The sequence below is a fragment of the Branchiostoma belcheri genome, unplaced genomic scaffold (genome assembly GCF_001625305.1).
Source record: "Branchiostoma belcheri isolate BF01 breed outbred unplaced genomic scaffold, Haploidv18h27 scaffold13, whole genome shotgun sequence".
NCBI classification, from domain to species: domain Eukaryota; kingdom Metazoa; phylum Chordata; class Leptocardii; order Amphioxiformes; family Branchiostomatidae; genus Branchiostoma; species Branchiostoma belcheri.
This window is the reverse complement of record NW_017802713.1, coordinates 1,087,462-1,103,235: the sequence shown is the minus strand read 5'-3', so window position 1 is coordinate 1,103,235 and position 15,774 is coordinate 1,087,462. Positions and strand designations below refer to the sequence as shown.

Genomic DNA, 15,774 nt, shown 5'->3' with positions numbered 1-15,774 from the left:
ATTGGCTGATGATGCAGACCTGTGATTGGCCATGCATGGCTTAAGCTTTTCTGTGATTGGTTAAGTGCATGTACAAGTTGTTTGAAATGATTTGGCAGCAGTATCACAGTAAACATGATATTACGATAATATCATAAATTATATTTATGATATTATTTATGCAAATAAGTACCACTTCCAGGTTCAGCCGCAAATCTAAATAAAAATGTATGACAATCTCACAGTAAGCCTTTAAACAAAAGAGGCATCGGCATTTCATTTATCTTCATGCCATTGTTTTCTTTGTCCCTTGTATTTTTGTTGGGGCTGCGTGACAATGTTGTCCCAAAGTCCCATTCATGCTGTAAAGTGTGAAGCAGTGTCCCTTGTCCCTCCTTCACTGCACTGCAGCAAGCAGAATATATATGTTGGTACCTTGTGTAACAAGTATTTCGAACTAAATCACCTAACCCTTGACACTTCTTTCCCCTTTTTCATACTCACCACGTCTCTCTTACTTCTTACATGAGGTACATTTCAAACCATGTATGCATGTGAAAGCAAGCAGATCCTAACATAGGAGTGTCTCTTTACCCACCGCTTGTCTGCACCCCTGGATAGTCACCGTGGCAGGGAGCAAGGGAGGAAATTGCTCGGCTGGCTCCCGTTTTAGGGAAAAGTATGTGAGATACTAAATGTAATGGCCAGGTGAAGAAATGTGCTTGTGTGCATGTGTAATTGTTCTTTTCTGTTCCAGTAATGTCTTGTTATAAGAAGGGAAGACTGAAGAAATGTAGAAATATTTCTGCTGACGTGAATTGGGAACAACCCTTGTGTTGTTATTTTGTGAAAGGTTTGATTAATAGGAGGATACGATTTTGATGCGTAACAATGAATGAAAATCTTCGCGCTCTTAAATGGGACCAAAATGACAAAAACAAAAACTGTGGAATACCATTTGCTGTACATATGCTATGAGGTATTTGCAACTACCTTTAACAATTTGAACTGAAGGCTGGAATTTTTAACTCAAGGCTTAATGGTGCCCAGAAGTTCAAACATTTTGATGAGCTGCAAACTTGTAATATGAGAAACAGAGCTGTCCCGTTCTTAAGAAAATTGTTGAGGACACACAACTTGTCAGGTTGTATCTCACAAGATGTCTTTTCACCAGGCCTGGGACAGTCAAGCATGTTGAAACAGTGTGGGAAATATTGCTTTCACATATATCATTGTTTTCTGTGACTCCTTAAACTGTTGCTGACTAAATCTACTTGCTAACCCTTCTAATATCTAAAGCTCTAAAATTCTTCCTATGGAAATTATGTGTATGTAATGCTTGAATGCTTGATCAAATTTGAAATGGCAACGTTTTTCAATTACCACAAATTTGATGGAGAAAGATGTGTAATAGTAACAGCTGACAAAATTTGCAAATCATTATTGCGTTTTTTTAATATGCTTTGACTTGTCATGACAAAACATCATCATTCAAGTCGTTTCCCTGACTCATATCCATGTACATTGTTGTCTGTTGTTTGATTGCTTTGTTGGCAACGCAATGTTTTTGATTCATTCTAAAAGAAAAAAAATTTAACGAAAAGATCTGCATTATGCTTTCCGCATCCAACAACACCATTCAACAAAATTGCAGACTTTTGTTGTGCTTCTTCACAACAGACTTTCCTTTGCCTTTAAGCCAGTATTATTTGGATGTGAAATTGGTGTTCCACAAGGCAGCAGCCTTGGGCCACAACTAGTTTTGATCATCACTACAGACTTTACTTTGCTTTTTAAGCTGTAATTTTTTGGATGTGAAATTGGTGTTCCACAAGGCAGCAGCCTTGGGCCTCAACTGTTTGTACCTGACCCATCTGACTTCCCCCTTCCTCCAACCAACCATTGCAGGAAACCAAAAGGCTTAACAAGGGTCTTGAGGAGGAGGTGATGGCCAGGAAGAGAATGGAGTCCATCATCCGCAAGTCCATCAAGAGTTTAGCCGAGACTAATTTTGACGAGACCAACTTGTGACTTCTACAAAAAAATTAAATAAATGACTTCAATCATGAAAATGGCAAGCCTGTAAAGAGGTAGTGTTCAAACAACAGTCTACAAGACAATATCCACAGCCAGCTATGATACAATCTCAGTTCTTGTAAAAGAAAAAAAATGTGGTTTGTTATCAGTGCAAGTAGATCTTGCACTTCTCCATGACCCTAAAAGCCATCTGGGGAAGAAGTTAACTTGCTGCTTCATTTTTGTTTGGGATGTGTACGTACATGTATGATATTGCAATAAAACAGGTACTGTTCTTGGTATTAATGTTAACACAAATTGGTCCACCTTTTCAGGCTTCATGTATGTTTACTCCTTATTTTGGCATTGTTCAAAGTAAATTTTGCTAGTCTAGCAAGTAAAGGTTTTGTAAAAGCTGTGACATGTAACAGTACTACATGTATGACAGCAGGAGTTTGAAAATTGTAAAAACACCCCACAGATGTACATGTTGTACTCCACTGAAAAAAAATAGCCATTAAGATGCATTTCATGTAATTTTAGGGGAAAAAATGACAAAAAAACAACACTCTTGCATAACATGCCAGGTTTGAAAAAAAAAGGAAAACATATTTCTGCTCTTGGCATTTTGGGGAAGTTCAATCAGGGTTTGGTTCATAAGTTCAGACTTAAATGTTTCCATATACTGGAAGGTCTGTTTCTTTAGTGCATCTGCTGTTAGATGCAAAGCTACATTGAATGTTTAGCATGGCCACAGTACAGTTCTGGTCACTACTGGGTGTTGGGGCAAAACTCTTACAAAAAAACGAAAACAAAAACACAGAAGAAACAATCTGCTTTTGTAAAGTTATTGCAAGATAAAATGGGACAGCAATTTAATGTTTGTATCTCTTACTGGCTGTGTTCAGGTAATATGGGATGTTTCTAACTGGATTCTTTAGTTTGTACATTAAAATTTCTTTGGGTATGGAATATATGCTTATAGGGTTTTGTATTATACGGTTCCTTTCTATCCAGTTGTAAAATAAGTGGCATTTTCTTAAATGCAGTTGTATGAAAGCACATACAATACATGTTTGAGTTATATCATCGTTGCATTAAGGCCTTTGCCATGAATTAGTTTTTTTCCTAATACAGCACTTTACTGTATATTCTGTATGTCAGAGTATCTTTGTAATAGTTTCGCTTTAATCAGTGCAAAATCCCATGCTGAAATGTGTTATAAAAAAAAGAAATTTTGGTTCATGTATTATCAAACATCACAAAAGTAAAGCATGGTACATGTATGAATGTAAGACTTTATAAAACTTTTTTCTGGGTAATGTCATGTTCAGTCTTGAACTGTATGTATAGTGTTTTTTTCTTGTTGTAAACTTGAATATGCATGAGGAAGAACATGAGGAATATTAAAAGCAGAAATCCTGTGTGTTTGCTGCGTTGTCGTATTACTGAACACATTATTATATTAATAGTATAACAGTTACTATTACATTGTATATAGTGTTCTGCTTAGTTGGGGGTATGCACATTTTAAAGAAAGTAGTACAGCCAAATACTGGGTAGTTCAATCAAAAGAAACAACCTAGTCAGCTTTGTAGAATGTTTATTCAATCCTGGCTGAACTTAAAAACTGTGACTGGCTGATATTCCACAAGTATCAAAAAGGCAATGGTGAACACTTTTTGTATATTTACACGAGACAGTACTGTATTGTACATCATGACTATGTTTCAGGTTAAACAAATCAATTTCATGTCGCAAAAACAGCGTAGCAACGTAACACGATCGAATAGTCAAAACCTGAGTACAAGGGATCCCCTACAACGCTGTCCCAGTGTACAGAAGTGCACCGACGTTAGTATTTTTTCGTAATTAGATACTCGTATTATAGTCGTAATCTAATCGTCCTTCTCCGACACATATAAGTGCCTGGCACCGAAACGGGTCATCATTGGTCGTGATAATTAGATTATCAACTTTACATTAATTATGCACGGCCGTTCTGCACTCCTGTGTAAAAACAAGTTTGGCATGGTCCCTTCAAAATGGCGCTTTCGTACGACGGAAATACTCTGGGCTGATTTTTTCAAACTTACTGGGTACTTTCAGACGTTTTCGTCGGTAGAATGTCTTAGTAAGTGTGCAACAGAATGTATGGGAGTGTTCGCCGAGGATTTGTACCGTTCTGGTGATGTTTTGAAGAGAAAATGCGGATTTCCTGACCTGGCGAATTTTGGAGAAGACAAAAATGGCGAGACAGTTGGGAAGAGTAGCGTGGTGTAGAGACGACTTCGCTCATTATTGCAGGTAAACCAGTATACATTGTTTGGCTGACATTTTCCTTAGCAACTAGTACGAACATGTAAAGTTATACTAGTATTCTGTAAGAAATGACCTTTTTCTGTATTAGGGAGCGGCCGTTCCTAAATTTTAGACAGGCTTAGAAAAGTCTATCAAGTTGCCGCGTTTTCAACAACATTTTCAATGGGTGGTGCGCTTGTAGAGTATATATAAAGTGTATGTGCATGTCTTTTTAGTCAGTTGTTCAGCGTTTTGAGGTTATATTTATTGAAAGAAATTGTGTATCGACCAAATATTTTTCTTTATCTCTGCGTGGTTCAAAACACCTGTTGGAATGTGGCCGTTTCCCGCCAAAAATTAGCGTAAACAAGATGGTGGCCTCAAAGCTTCAGGGCGCCAAAATGAATACGATACAAAACGGTTGAAAACTAGTTATGTCGAGGTGACCATACTTTCGTTCTTCATTGTCATTTGCAATGTATTATGTATAATTTAAAAGCTTCTTCGTTTCCATTTTAGAGGAATACAGTAAATAGTATTAAAATGACCAACCCCACGTATTTCTGGCACAATTACAAAACATTACAGTTGACTATGCTTGAAGGTATGTGTTCAAAACATATTGCGCCGAGTGTTTTCGTATTCCACATAAAGTTTCAGTTGAAGGGGGTTAATTTATTCTATTGTTGTTTCTATCCACGATTTTTATGGTCATTATGTACAGTTTTTGTCGAGGTATGTGTTTGTTTTAAAGTAAAGATATCATATATATAAATTTAAGGTGTGTGTGTGCAAGTGTTCAACTTATAATGTATCTATGGTTAGATGATGGCTGATGCAGTAGTGAGAACTTCTGTCTGAGCCTGACAAGACAGATTGGACGAATGATTTGAAGACCAAAGAGGAATATCATGTGAGAAAAATCTGAACACGTGATCCGCATTTTACCTACAGTTAGTTTGAGTTGAGACAAGTGTGTAACTTCTAATGTCTGTATATAGTTAGGTGATGACTGATGCAGTAGTGAGGACTTGCAGTACTGTCTGAACCTGACAAGACAGACCCAAGACTCACCAATCAGGTGAGAAAAATCCCTATTCTGCATTTTACCCACCATTTACTTGGTACTATTTGAGACATTTAGTACTGAGTGTGTGTAACTTGTAATGTCTGTATATTTAGGTGTCTGCTGACTGATACAGGAGTGAAGACTACAGTACTGTCTGAACCTGAGAAGAGAAGAATGCCGACCAAATGATTTGAAGACCGAAGGGTAATTTCAGGTGAGACAAGCTGAACTCTGCATTTTACCTACAACTATTTGGCGTTACTTTAAGCAAGTGTAATTAACTTCTAATGTATGTACAGTTAGGTGTCTGCTGACTGATGCAGTAGTTAAGACTGTTGTCTGAACCTGACAAGACAGATTTGGACCACATCAGATGATTTGAAGACTCAAGAGGAATATCAGGTGAGAAAAATTCCAATTCTTCACTTTACCCACCATTTACTTGGTATTATTTGAAACAAGTGTGTAACGTTTAATGTCTGCATAGCTAGATGGCTGCTGACTTATATAGTCAAGTCAAGTCAAGTCAAAGTTTATTGCACAACTAATGTACGGATACATCGTATGGCAATTATTATAAGTATAGGAGTGAAGACTACTGTCTGAACCTGACAAGAGAAGAATGGACCAAATGATTTAAAGACCGAAGAGGAATATCAGGTGAGAAAAATCCCAATTCTGCATTTTAACTACCATTTACTTGGTATTATTAGAGACAAGTGTGTAACTTTTAATGTCTGTACACATTGTAGTTACATGTACATGTACTGTAGGTGGCTGCTGACTGATGCAGTAGTGGGGACTTTAATAACTGCCTGTACCTGACAAGACAGACTGGACCAGACCAGTCTGATGATTTGAAGACCCAAGAGGAATATCTGTTAGGTGAGAAAAATCCCAATTCTGCATTTTACCTACAGCTATTTGATGTTATTTGAGACAAGTGTGTAATTTCTGATGTCTGTATAGTTAGGTGTCTGCTGACTGATGCAGTAGTGAAGACTATTGTCTGAACCTGACAAGACAGATTGGACCAGACCAGATGATTTGATGACCCAAGAGGAATATCAGGTGAGAAAAATTCAAATTCTGTTTTTTAACTACCATTTACTTGGTATTATTTGAGACAAGTGCGTAACTTTCAATGTCTGTACACATTGTAGATACATGTACTGAAGGTGGCTGCTGACTGACTGACTGATGCAGTAGTGGGGACTACTGCCTGTACCTGACAAGACAGACTGGACCAGACCAGATGATTTGAAGACCCAAGAGGAATATCTGTTAGGTGAGAAAAATCCCAATTCTGCATTTTACCTACAGCTATTTGATGTTATTTGAGACAAGTGTGTAATTTCTGATGTCTGTATAGTTAGGTGGCTGCTGAATGATGCAGTAGTGGTGAATTCTTTGTATACCTGACAAGAGAAGATTGGACCAGATCGGGTGATTTAGAGACACAAGAGCAAGATGACAACAACATCCACAGGTGAGATAATGATTGCTTTTGAAGATCTGTTTGACTCTAGCACTCTTCCCTTATGTCTTACACTTTGTAAAAATAACACACATGAAGCAAAACATCTGTCACATTAATTTTGTATTGCCTTTGACTTGAATAAATGACTAGTATATTAGACTTCTTGAGCACTTGTCAACATTTCTAGGAAAAGGCAAAGTAAAAGGTCGCATACAAGAAGTTCATCTTTACCTTCATCACATATGTTATTATTATTAAGAACTCTGAGGTGTAACATGCTACAAGTACAATACATTTTGTATCTAGACTCCTTTTCACATCTTCAAACGAGTAGTCTGACAAAAGAGGTTACACTGTATAATGTATAATGTCAGACTCTGCAGTATAACCTCCTTGGTCCCACATTGCACTTTTAGTCATTTGAGATACAGCACGTCACACTTTCTGCACTGTGCTTTGGACCTTTACAGGCAGCATTTAGCTCCATTCTTACTGTCATAAACTTGCATGTTGTGTGACATAATATCTTGATTAGTAAGGCCAATTGCTGTTATCAATACAGTGACTTTTGTTTCTTTGTTTTCAAGATGCGGACCCGGAGACTGGACTGCAGCAGGGGGAAGATAGGCAGGAGTGAGTATGGTTTCTTTATTAACACGAGACAACATTCCACATGCACACACTTGCACTCACATTTCTCTTTTTTCATTTAACGTATATTGTAGCCGGCGACTTCAATTTCATGTTAAACAACACTGAAAAATTCTTCATATTGTATGGTTGAATGCAAAATTGTCCTTAAATTGATGCTTCAGACCTTTACACTTAAATTCTTCCGTCGAAAAACTTTGAATCTTAGCCGGCCACATGAATTCCTTAGTCAACCTCTTCGTATCGTATGAATGCCAAATTGTCGCTTTAGACGTTTCTTTTGACACTTAAATTCTCCCGCTAAAAAAAAAATTGGCATCCTCACCTGGTTAATTAATTGGATTAAGTTTTCCCGCCAAAAAACTTATATATATAGACCACTCTAACCTTGAACTTGTGCCCCACACTCTTCCTGCACACCTTCCACAACTCAGTTACTGTTCTCTGGACTTCTTCGAACATGTAGTCACCACACTGCTACACAAACACTTTGTTGATCGAGTGCAGTTTTTCCACCACTTAGCCTTTAGAATAATGTCTCGCTCTCCTGGTCAGTCAATGCACTAAGTGTACTCCCCGGGGGATGTCTTTTCGGAGACATTGATGCTTCGACACATCAGTATACCAGTGCAATTGACCCACCAGGAGAGCAAGAGATTATTCTAAAGTCTAAGTGGTGGAAAAACTGCACTCGATCAACAAAGTGTTTGTGTAGCAGTGTGGTGACTACATGTTCGAAGAAGTCCAGAGAACAGTGTAACTAACATACTGAGTTGTGGAAGGTGGGCAGGAAGAGTGGGGAGGGGGGCACAAGTTCAAGGTTAGAGTGGTCTATATACTAAGTTTTTTGGCGGGAAAACTTAATCCAATTAATTAACCAGGTGAGGGTGCCAATAATTTTTTTTTGGCGGGAGAATTTAAGTGTAAAGGTCCAAAGCGACAATTTTGGGAGCAATTTGGCAATCATACGATACGAAGAGGATGACTAAGGAATTAATGCGGAGACGAAGTTTTTCGGCAGGAGTGTAAAGGTCCAAAGCGACAATTTTGGGGGCAATTTGGGATTCATACAATATGAAGAGGATAACAACGTGGAATTCATGCAGCCGGCTTAGATGCGAAGTTTTTCGGCAGAAGAATTTAAGTGTAAAGGTCTGAAGCAACAATTTAGGTGCAATTTGGCATTCAACCATACAATATGAAGAATTTTTCAGTGTTGCTTAACATGGAATTGAAGTCGCCGGCTACAATAAACATTAAATGGCTCCTCACGAAAAAAGAGAAATGTGAGTGCAAGTGTGTGCATGTGGAGTGTTGTCTCATGTTAATAAAGAAACCATACTCATTCCTCCCCAATTCTTCTTTCACGCAGCCCTGCCTACAAAAGTCTGGTTCTTCCTCCTGCTGCAGTCCAGTCTCCGGGTCCGCATCTTGAAAACAAAGAAACAAAAGTCACTGTATTGACAACAGCAATTGGCCTTACTAATGCAAGATATTATGTGACACAACATGCAAGTTTATGACAGTAAGAATGGAGCTAAATGCTGCCTGTAAAGGTCCAAAGCACAGTGCAGAAAGTGTGACATGCTGTATCTCAAATGACTAAAAGTGCAATGTGGGACCAAGGAGGTTATACTGCAGACATTATACAATGTAACCTCTTTTGTCTTGAGATTTCAAGACAAAATCACAAGAAAATACATCTCACACATGATATCACAATACATTTGTTCTAAAGTCTATATTGGTTATAATAACAACATAATATGCATCTCATACTGACATTCATCAAATTACAACTAGACACAAAACATCAGAGCCAACGACAACACAAATGGAAATGCATTTCAAATATCAGTTCATGAAAATTGACAAGCAGATCAAGCTTGTATACACGAATAAAACAGTAATTAGGCAATAGTGTAAACAGAATTTCTAAGTCTAAGGTTATTAAGCAAGTTAAGTAAGACTGCTTTGCAAAGACTTGCAACATAACAATTTACATCAAGACTTAGTGAAGAATCCATCTCAAAAGTACAAATGTAATAAACAGCAGTTCATATGATGACTTTTCCCACTGGCACATCCATCTGAAAACATGTTGTCATAAAATATGTGGTCAAACACTGAACTGCTTGAACTGGGGACAACCAAAAAGGTACATGTAAAGTACACTAAGTTAACATGAAATCTGAGTACATGCATGGTTCTAAAATCACACTTGATGGGTAGAATATTCAAAAAGTTTTACAATACAATAATACATGACAAATGATTCATATATAATTTCTAAAAAGTTTAGAAGAGGAGCAGTATTAAGATCTGCAATTAAGTTTTGTTTTAAAATGGTGCACTCAAAAAAAATGTGCACCAAATTTTTTAGGTTGGGTGCACCAGTGCACGCTACACCTATTCCCAAAAATGAGTTTAGAGCCCGGTGTAAGGTTTACACGGCAGATATAAACATTTTAATCTCAGATTTTACCAAAATCAAGCTCGAGAGTCTTTTTTTACCGCTCAACAACTGGTTAACATGCATAGAAAAGTCCTGAACTGTTCTAGCCAAAACACCGCTTCTCTTACAGTAAACCTTATGATGGATTCCTGGTGTCTTTTCTACCTTCAAATTTACCTTCCTGATCACTATGTGACGTATTTCATTACCCTGGATATGGTCTTCGATACATAAACAACTGTGTTACCGCCCCCCTCCCCACTCGAACTTACCGGTCGTCTGTCTCCTCTCCTTCCAAATCTATCACCTTATCCATGTCATCCTCTTCACAAACGGTACTATCGTGTCCTCTCTGTCTGCTTGTGCCTCGTAACACTTTTGTTTTACATTGAAACGTAAGAATTTGACCAAAATACACAGGACGACAACAACAAAATACCAAGTTTCAAGCAAAGCTGTTCAGGTCAGGGGTCACATATAACCGCCCCTTAGCGGATTATGTATGAAATGCACCTCTTAATCAGATTGGTGTAGTTCTTCTATTTCAGGATCATTAATTTCACCCTTTAATATTGAATAGTAATTGGTTGACCCATGTTCAAAGAACTGATGTGGGTACGGTGTAAAATGAATAAACATTTGAATAAATGAAAGTGCCTTTTTATCTTCCTTAATTATTACTGGACCACGCAAATGCGCCCTCATCGGTTACTTAATTGAGAGTTATCATACCTACCTGGTCAGATAACTACAGTTATACTAGCTACCCGAAGAAATACAATGGCGTTTTCCCTAGAAATCGCAAGGTGGCAGTTCTTCACAGAAACAAACAACATCCGGGCACTAACCCACGTGACCTCCTCTTTCCCGGAACCAAGCCGAGGCAAGGGGAACCTCATCGAGCCTGGGCCGGGTCAGAGAAAGGGTGGGACATTGTATTTCTTCGGGTAGCTAGTATAACTGTAGTTATCTGACCAGGTAGGTATGATAACTCTCAATTATACGTCGCTACCCTCCGAAATACAATGGCGACTTCAAAGCCGCGAGATGAGGGTAGTATAACAATAGAAAAACGAGACTCACCAGATCCCAAGGGGAGAGATGAATGATCATCCTGGAGTCACGTCTTTCACCTCCGTCATACAGGTGCTGCTGAAGGATGACTGATCCCCCATTTTGACAGCTGAAGTGCCGGATACATTAAAGGGCAGAACTACTACACTGTAGTCCTTTCGGGCAAGGTTGAGGCACTCAAGGTAGAGATGAGTGCCCTACCTAAATCCGACTCGATCTCTGGTCGGAAATAAAAGGTTTGGAAGGTTCTGGCCGAGGCCCAGTCTGCCAAACGCAACAACTCATTCAGAGACAAACCCTTTCGCAAAGCTGCAGACGCAGCGGCACCACGATGGGAATGAGCTTTAAAAACACTGGTATCAATACCAGAAAGCTCCATAACCAACTTCAACCATCTGGCTAAAGTTGCAGAAACAACAGGTTTCTGATTCTTAAAAGATAAGAAAAACTTCTTAGACCTAACAGGAGACTGACTTCTCCTAAGGTACTCCTTAATATGTCTTACCACACAGATACTGCTGTGATCTGGGTAAGCATGAAACACAATCTCTCTGTAAGGCCGAGCAGGCCTATCAGATTTTGTTAACTCAACTGGAACAAAACAAACCTTAACGTCAGACACGCTCATAAGATCAATAGACAAGGACGCCAACGTCCCACATCTATCAGCAGATGACAAAGCCATCAATGATAAAGTCTTCAGAGTAATCTGCCTCAAAGTAAGAGACTCTAGAGGCTCCCAAGTCTGCAGGAATCTGAGGACTTTACTAACATCCCAGGTAACTAGGTACCTAGGTCTAGGGGGGCGCATATTAAACACACCCCGCATAAAATTAACAACCATCCAGTGTTGCCCAATCTGGACACCATCTGAAGTCTGACGAGTTGAGGAAATCGCAGAGCGATGGACATTAATGGTCTTATAAGACATACCCTCTTGATAAAGGTACAAGAGGTAGTCAATAACCTCAGGAACCGTAGTACTGAGGGGATTTAAGGACTTAGTCCTGCACCAACTGGAAAAACGTTTCCAAACTGACTGATATTGCTTTTGGGTACTTTTTCGCTGAGCCGCGGAAGCCACTGCTGCCGCTTCAGATGACAAACCCGAAGTTATCAATGCTTGCCTGACACAAGCCAAGCGGTCAGCTTGAGAATTTTCCAAAGAGGATGCACCTCTTCTAACCCGGGAAGACACAGGACGTTCTTCTCCACAGGGAAGAACAGCGGATCCCGAATGGCTAACTCTCGGAGCAGTGGAAACCATGGCTGAGAGGGCCAAAAAGGTGCTATGACCAAGGCTACTGCCTGATCTGACCGAATTTTGTTCAGGACTCTTGTGAGTAGACAAACAGGTGGGAATGCGTACACCCGCATTTTGCCCCAAGAGCAGAGGAAGGCATCGATCCTCCATGCTTCTGGGTCGGGATGCCATGCACAATAAAGTGGAAGCTGATGGTTGAGCCTCGAGGCAAACAAGTCCACTTCTGGGTGGAAATGAAGCATCTGACATGCTTCGTGAAAGAGAAGTGGATGGAGCTTCCACTCTGTGTGATCGTGAAACACTCTGGATGCCGTGTCGGCTTCCAGGTTGACCCGACCCGGCAGATGTTCTGCTGATAACATCAAACCCCTCGCTAGAGCCCATTTCCATAGAGAAACGGCAGTTTGGCTGAGAGGCAAGGAGTGGCATCCTCCTTGTCGGTTGATGTATGAGATTGCCGTTGTGTTGTCCAACCTGAGTCGAATGTGGGAATCGCTCAGGTTGGATGCGAAACACTTCAGGCCGAAGAAAGCAGCCATCAACTCCAGCTCGTTTATGTGTCTCTGTCTCTCCTGAGGAGACCAGCGACCCCCTGTCCTGCGCCCGTTGCAGACTGCTCCCCAACCTTGGAGAGATGCATCTGTGGTGATGGTTAGAACCACTGGACTCAACAGAATGGCCCGACCGTTCCACTGAGGCAAACAAGCTGCCCAGGCCGCTAACTCTGCACGAGCTTGAGGGGACAACACCACTTTGGTCTCCCATGGACGATTCTGTTTCAGAGCGTTGTTTAGACAACTCTGCAAATTCCTGAAGTAAAGCGGAGCAGGCAAGACTGCTGCTGACGCTGCATTCATTTGACCCACCACTTCGGCAATCTGCCGGAGGGACACATGCTGCAACCTCTGCAAGGAGGTGCAGCTCCTGACAATCTTTGTCACCTTCTCCCGAGGGAGAAGCAACGTCATGAGATGAGAATCTATTTCCAGACCCAAGAAGATCAGCTTCTGTGTCGGGATCAACTGGGACTTCTCCCAATTGATCAGAAATCCCAGCCGTGATAGAAGGTCTATTGCGAACTGGAGATTCTGCTGACATTGAGATTGGGATGACCCCAAAATCAACATATCGTCGAGATATATCACAATCCGAATCCCTTGAGATCGAATTACCGCAACGATGGGCTTCATCACCTTTGTGAAGACCCTCGGCGCGCAATTCAGTCCGAACGGCATGGACTGGAATTCCCAAATCCTGCCCTTGAAGCGAAACCGCAGGAGTTTCTTCATGGACTGGTGTAGGGGAATGTGGAAATAGGCATCCTTGATATCCAAGGTGGCCATCCAGTCGTTTGGCTGTAAAAGCGACTGGACCTCCTTCATCCCTTCCATCTTGAAGTGGTCTGCGACCACATATTGATTGAGAGGCTTTAGATTGACTACTGGACGCCAGGTCCCGTCTTTCTTTGGGACCAGAAAAAGGCGTGATAGGAATTGTCCTTCCACAGGAGACACTTCCAAGATCACCCCTTTTTGTTTCAGCGACAAAACCTCTGCTGCCATGAGGTTTTCGGCCTCTAGATTTAACCCTGTCACCTCTTCTGGAGGGACAAGTTGATGGGGTCGCCCTGTGAGATGGACCCTCAGACCTTTGCTCACAGTGCTCAGAACCCATGGATCTGAGCAGATGGTTTCCCAATGAGAAAGGAAATGCTGAATTCTCCCAGCAACTGGAAGAAGATCCATCCCAGAGGGCGACCCTGGCTCGAGACGAAGTGGGGGGTTGACTACTTTTTTGCCTGCCGAAAGGACTGATTTCCTTTACGGTATGACTTGCCCTTAGCCGACTGCTGACGGTTATGGAAGGACTGCTTCCCACGTCCTCTCCCAAAACTCATCTTGGGTTGAGAAGAGTCAACTGCGGCCAAAGGGCTACTGTAGACCACCCGCCTTGTAGACGGCTTAGGGTCCTTGTAGACCTTTTCCACTGTCTTACCAGCCTTATCGATCTCTTCTACTTTCTGTAGAATGTCATCCCCCAACAACCACTCACAAGTGGGTACAGTCAGGCGGTCATCCCCAGCCTGATGTTTAGTGCTGATCTTGTCGTTGACCAAGCACTTGAACTTATCCTCGACCCAATCATGCACCTGACGGCGCCTGAAGTAGGTAATGTGAGAGCACACTCCTGCATTCAGCTGACCAGCAATGTTCAAGTGATCAGCAATGACCTTAGCCTGGTCACGGACAGACTCATCCTCGTGCGAGAGCAGAGGCTGCAGCAGGTCCATCACCTGCAAGACCGGCTGTATAGCTTCGAGGGCATGACCCTGGATAGCCCTCAAAGCATTATCCTGTTTCACCGCCTGTACCGTCTGTTTCACCGTCTTCCACCTTTCACCCAAGGCATTGTGCAACTTGGGGGCAGAGACCGCTGCCGCCTGAGAGGCATCCAGGTGATAGGCCTTCTCTGTATCCTCAAAAGCCTTCTCCTGCCAGGGGAGAAGTCTTTGTTCCTTAAACCAATCCACGATCCCAGGGGAAACAACAAGTCCCTTAACTCGTGGTTGAAGTGAGGTCAGGAAGGAAGGCCTGTCTTGTACAGGCTGCACTGCTACATCCGAGTGGACCTCAGAGTGCTCTGTGCTAGTGTGCTCTGTTAACCCTTCCGGAGGAGGGTGTTCTGAGGGAGCATGTTCTGACTCTGAAAGAGCCTCAGATTCAGAAGGATGCAGGTCGATAGCATCGACCAGCTCTGGATCCGTAGAAACGGATGTCACGTCCCTGATAGGGGACCTGGACCTAACACGTGAGGCAGAAGTCGAACGCCACCGACGTCTCGGGGCCCGAACGTCAACCTCTGAGTCCTCAGACTCCTCATCCTCACGATGAACCATTGCACGAGTAGTGCCTTGATTCAGATGGCCTCTGAGCGAGGACTGCTGGTCCAAAACAGATCTCATATCCGTCATAAGACGGTTGAACTCTGAGAAAACATCCCAATGACCACTAGTGGGCAAAGGGAAATTGGGCTGAAAGCCCGCAGTACCTCCCGCAGTCGGCACCGAAGTGGCAACTGGGCGTGCTCCAACATGTCCCGGCACCGAGGTGGCGGAGAACATGGCACGATAAGTACCAGTACTGCTTGCAGTTCCCGTTGGCACGGGTGCAAAACCAAGGTGAGGCAACGGAGTAAACGCACCTGACAGTTGAGTATCAGTTCTCATCCCTGCCTGCACGTACGTTGCCGAGGGAGCAAAATCCCCACGTGACGTAGTGGCGGGCTCCATAACTGAAAAAATGCTGTAAACAAAACAGCAAAAAATGGAATAATCAGACTCTAAACACACCAAAAACAAGGACCCACAGAGACAGTGGGACCTCCGGAACCTTCCTGATCCAAAAGGAAACAGGAAAGATCGCTAAAATGTGAAAAAAAACACACCACCAAGCGAGAACTACAAAATCCACTTACCTAGCCGAAGG

At 41.8% G+C, this 15,774-nt stretch overlaps 2 protein-coding genes across 14 annotated transcripts in view; one reads left to right on the top strand and one right to left on the bottom strand.

Annotated features, from left to right (window-relative positions):
- The window catches only part of LOC109463879 (rho guanine nucleotide exchange factor 7-like), a 35,372-nt gene extending 31,954 nt beyond the window's left edge, over positions 1-3,418 (top strand). For 12 of the 13 annotated variants that reach the window (XM_019760760.1, XM_019760758.1, XM_019760748.1 and 9 more), the window contains one exon: positions 1,888-3,418. In XM_019760760.1, coding sequence (XP_019616319.1) covers positions 1,888-2,010 — 123 coding nt within the window. In that variant the 3' untranslated portion in view covers positions 2,011-3,418. Of the gene's footprint in view, positions 1-600; positions 659-1,887 lie in introns of all 13 variants that reach the window. The other variant, XM_019760755.1, reaches the window with a different exon arrangement.
- An 8,672-nt stretch (positions 3,419-12,090) lies between these two features.
- Positions 12,091-15,774, bottom strand: LOC109463884. The gene is made up of 2 exons (XM_019760765.1): positions 15,764-15,774; positions 12,091-15,591 (listed from the first exon to the last, which is right to left on the bottom strand). Exon 2 carries the CDS (start codon positions 15,576-15,578, stop codon positions 14,076-14,078), a length of 1,503 nt encoding a protein of 500 aa, XP_019616324.1. The 5' UTR covers positions 15,579-15,591; positions 15,764-15,774; the 3' UTR covers positions 12,091-14,075.

Coding starts and splice junctions, on each gene's coding strand:
- LOC109463884 (XM_019760765.1), bottom strand. CDS start 15,578: ATGGAGCCCGCCACTACGTCACGTGGGGATTTTGCTCCCTCGGCAACG.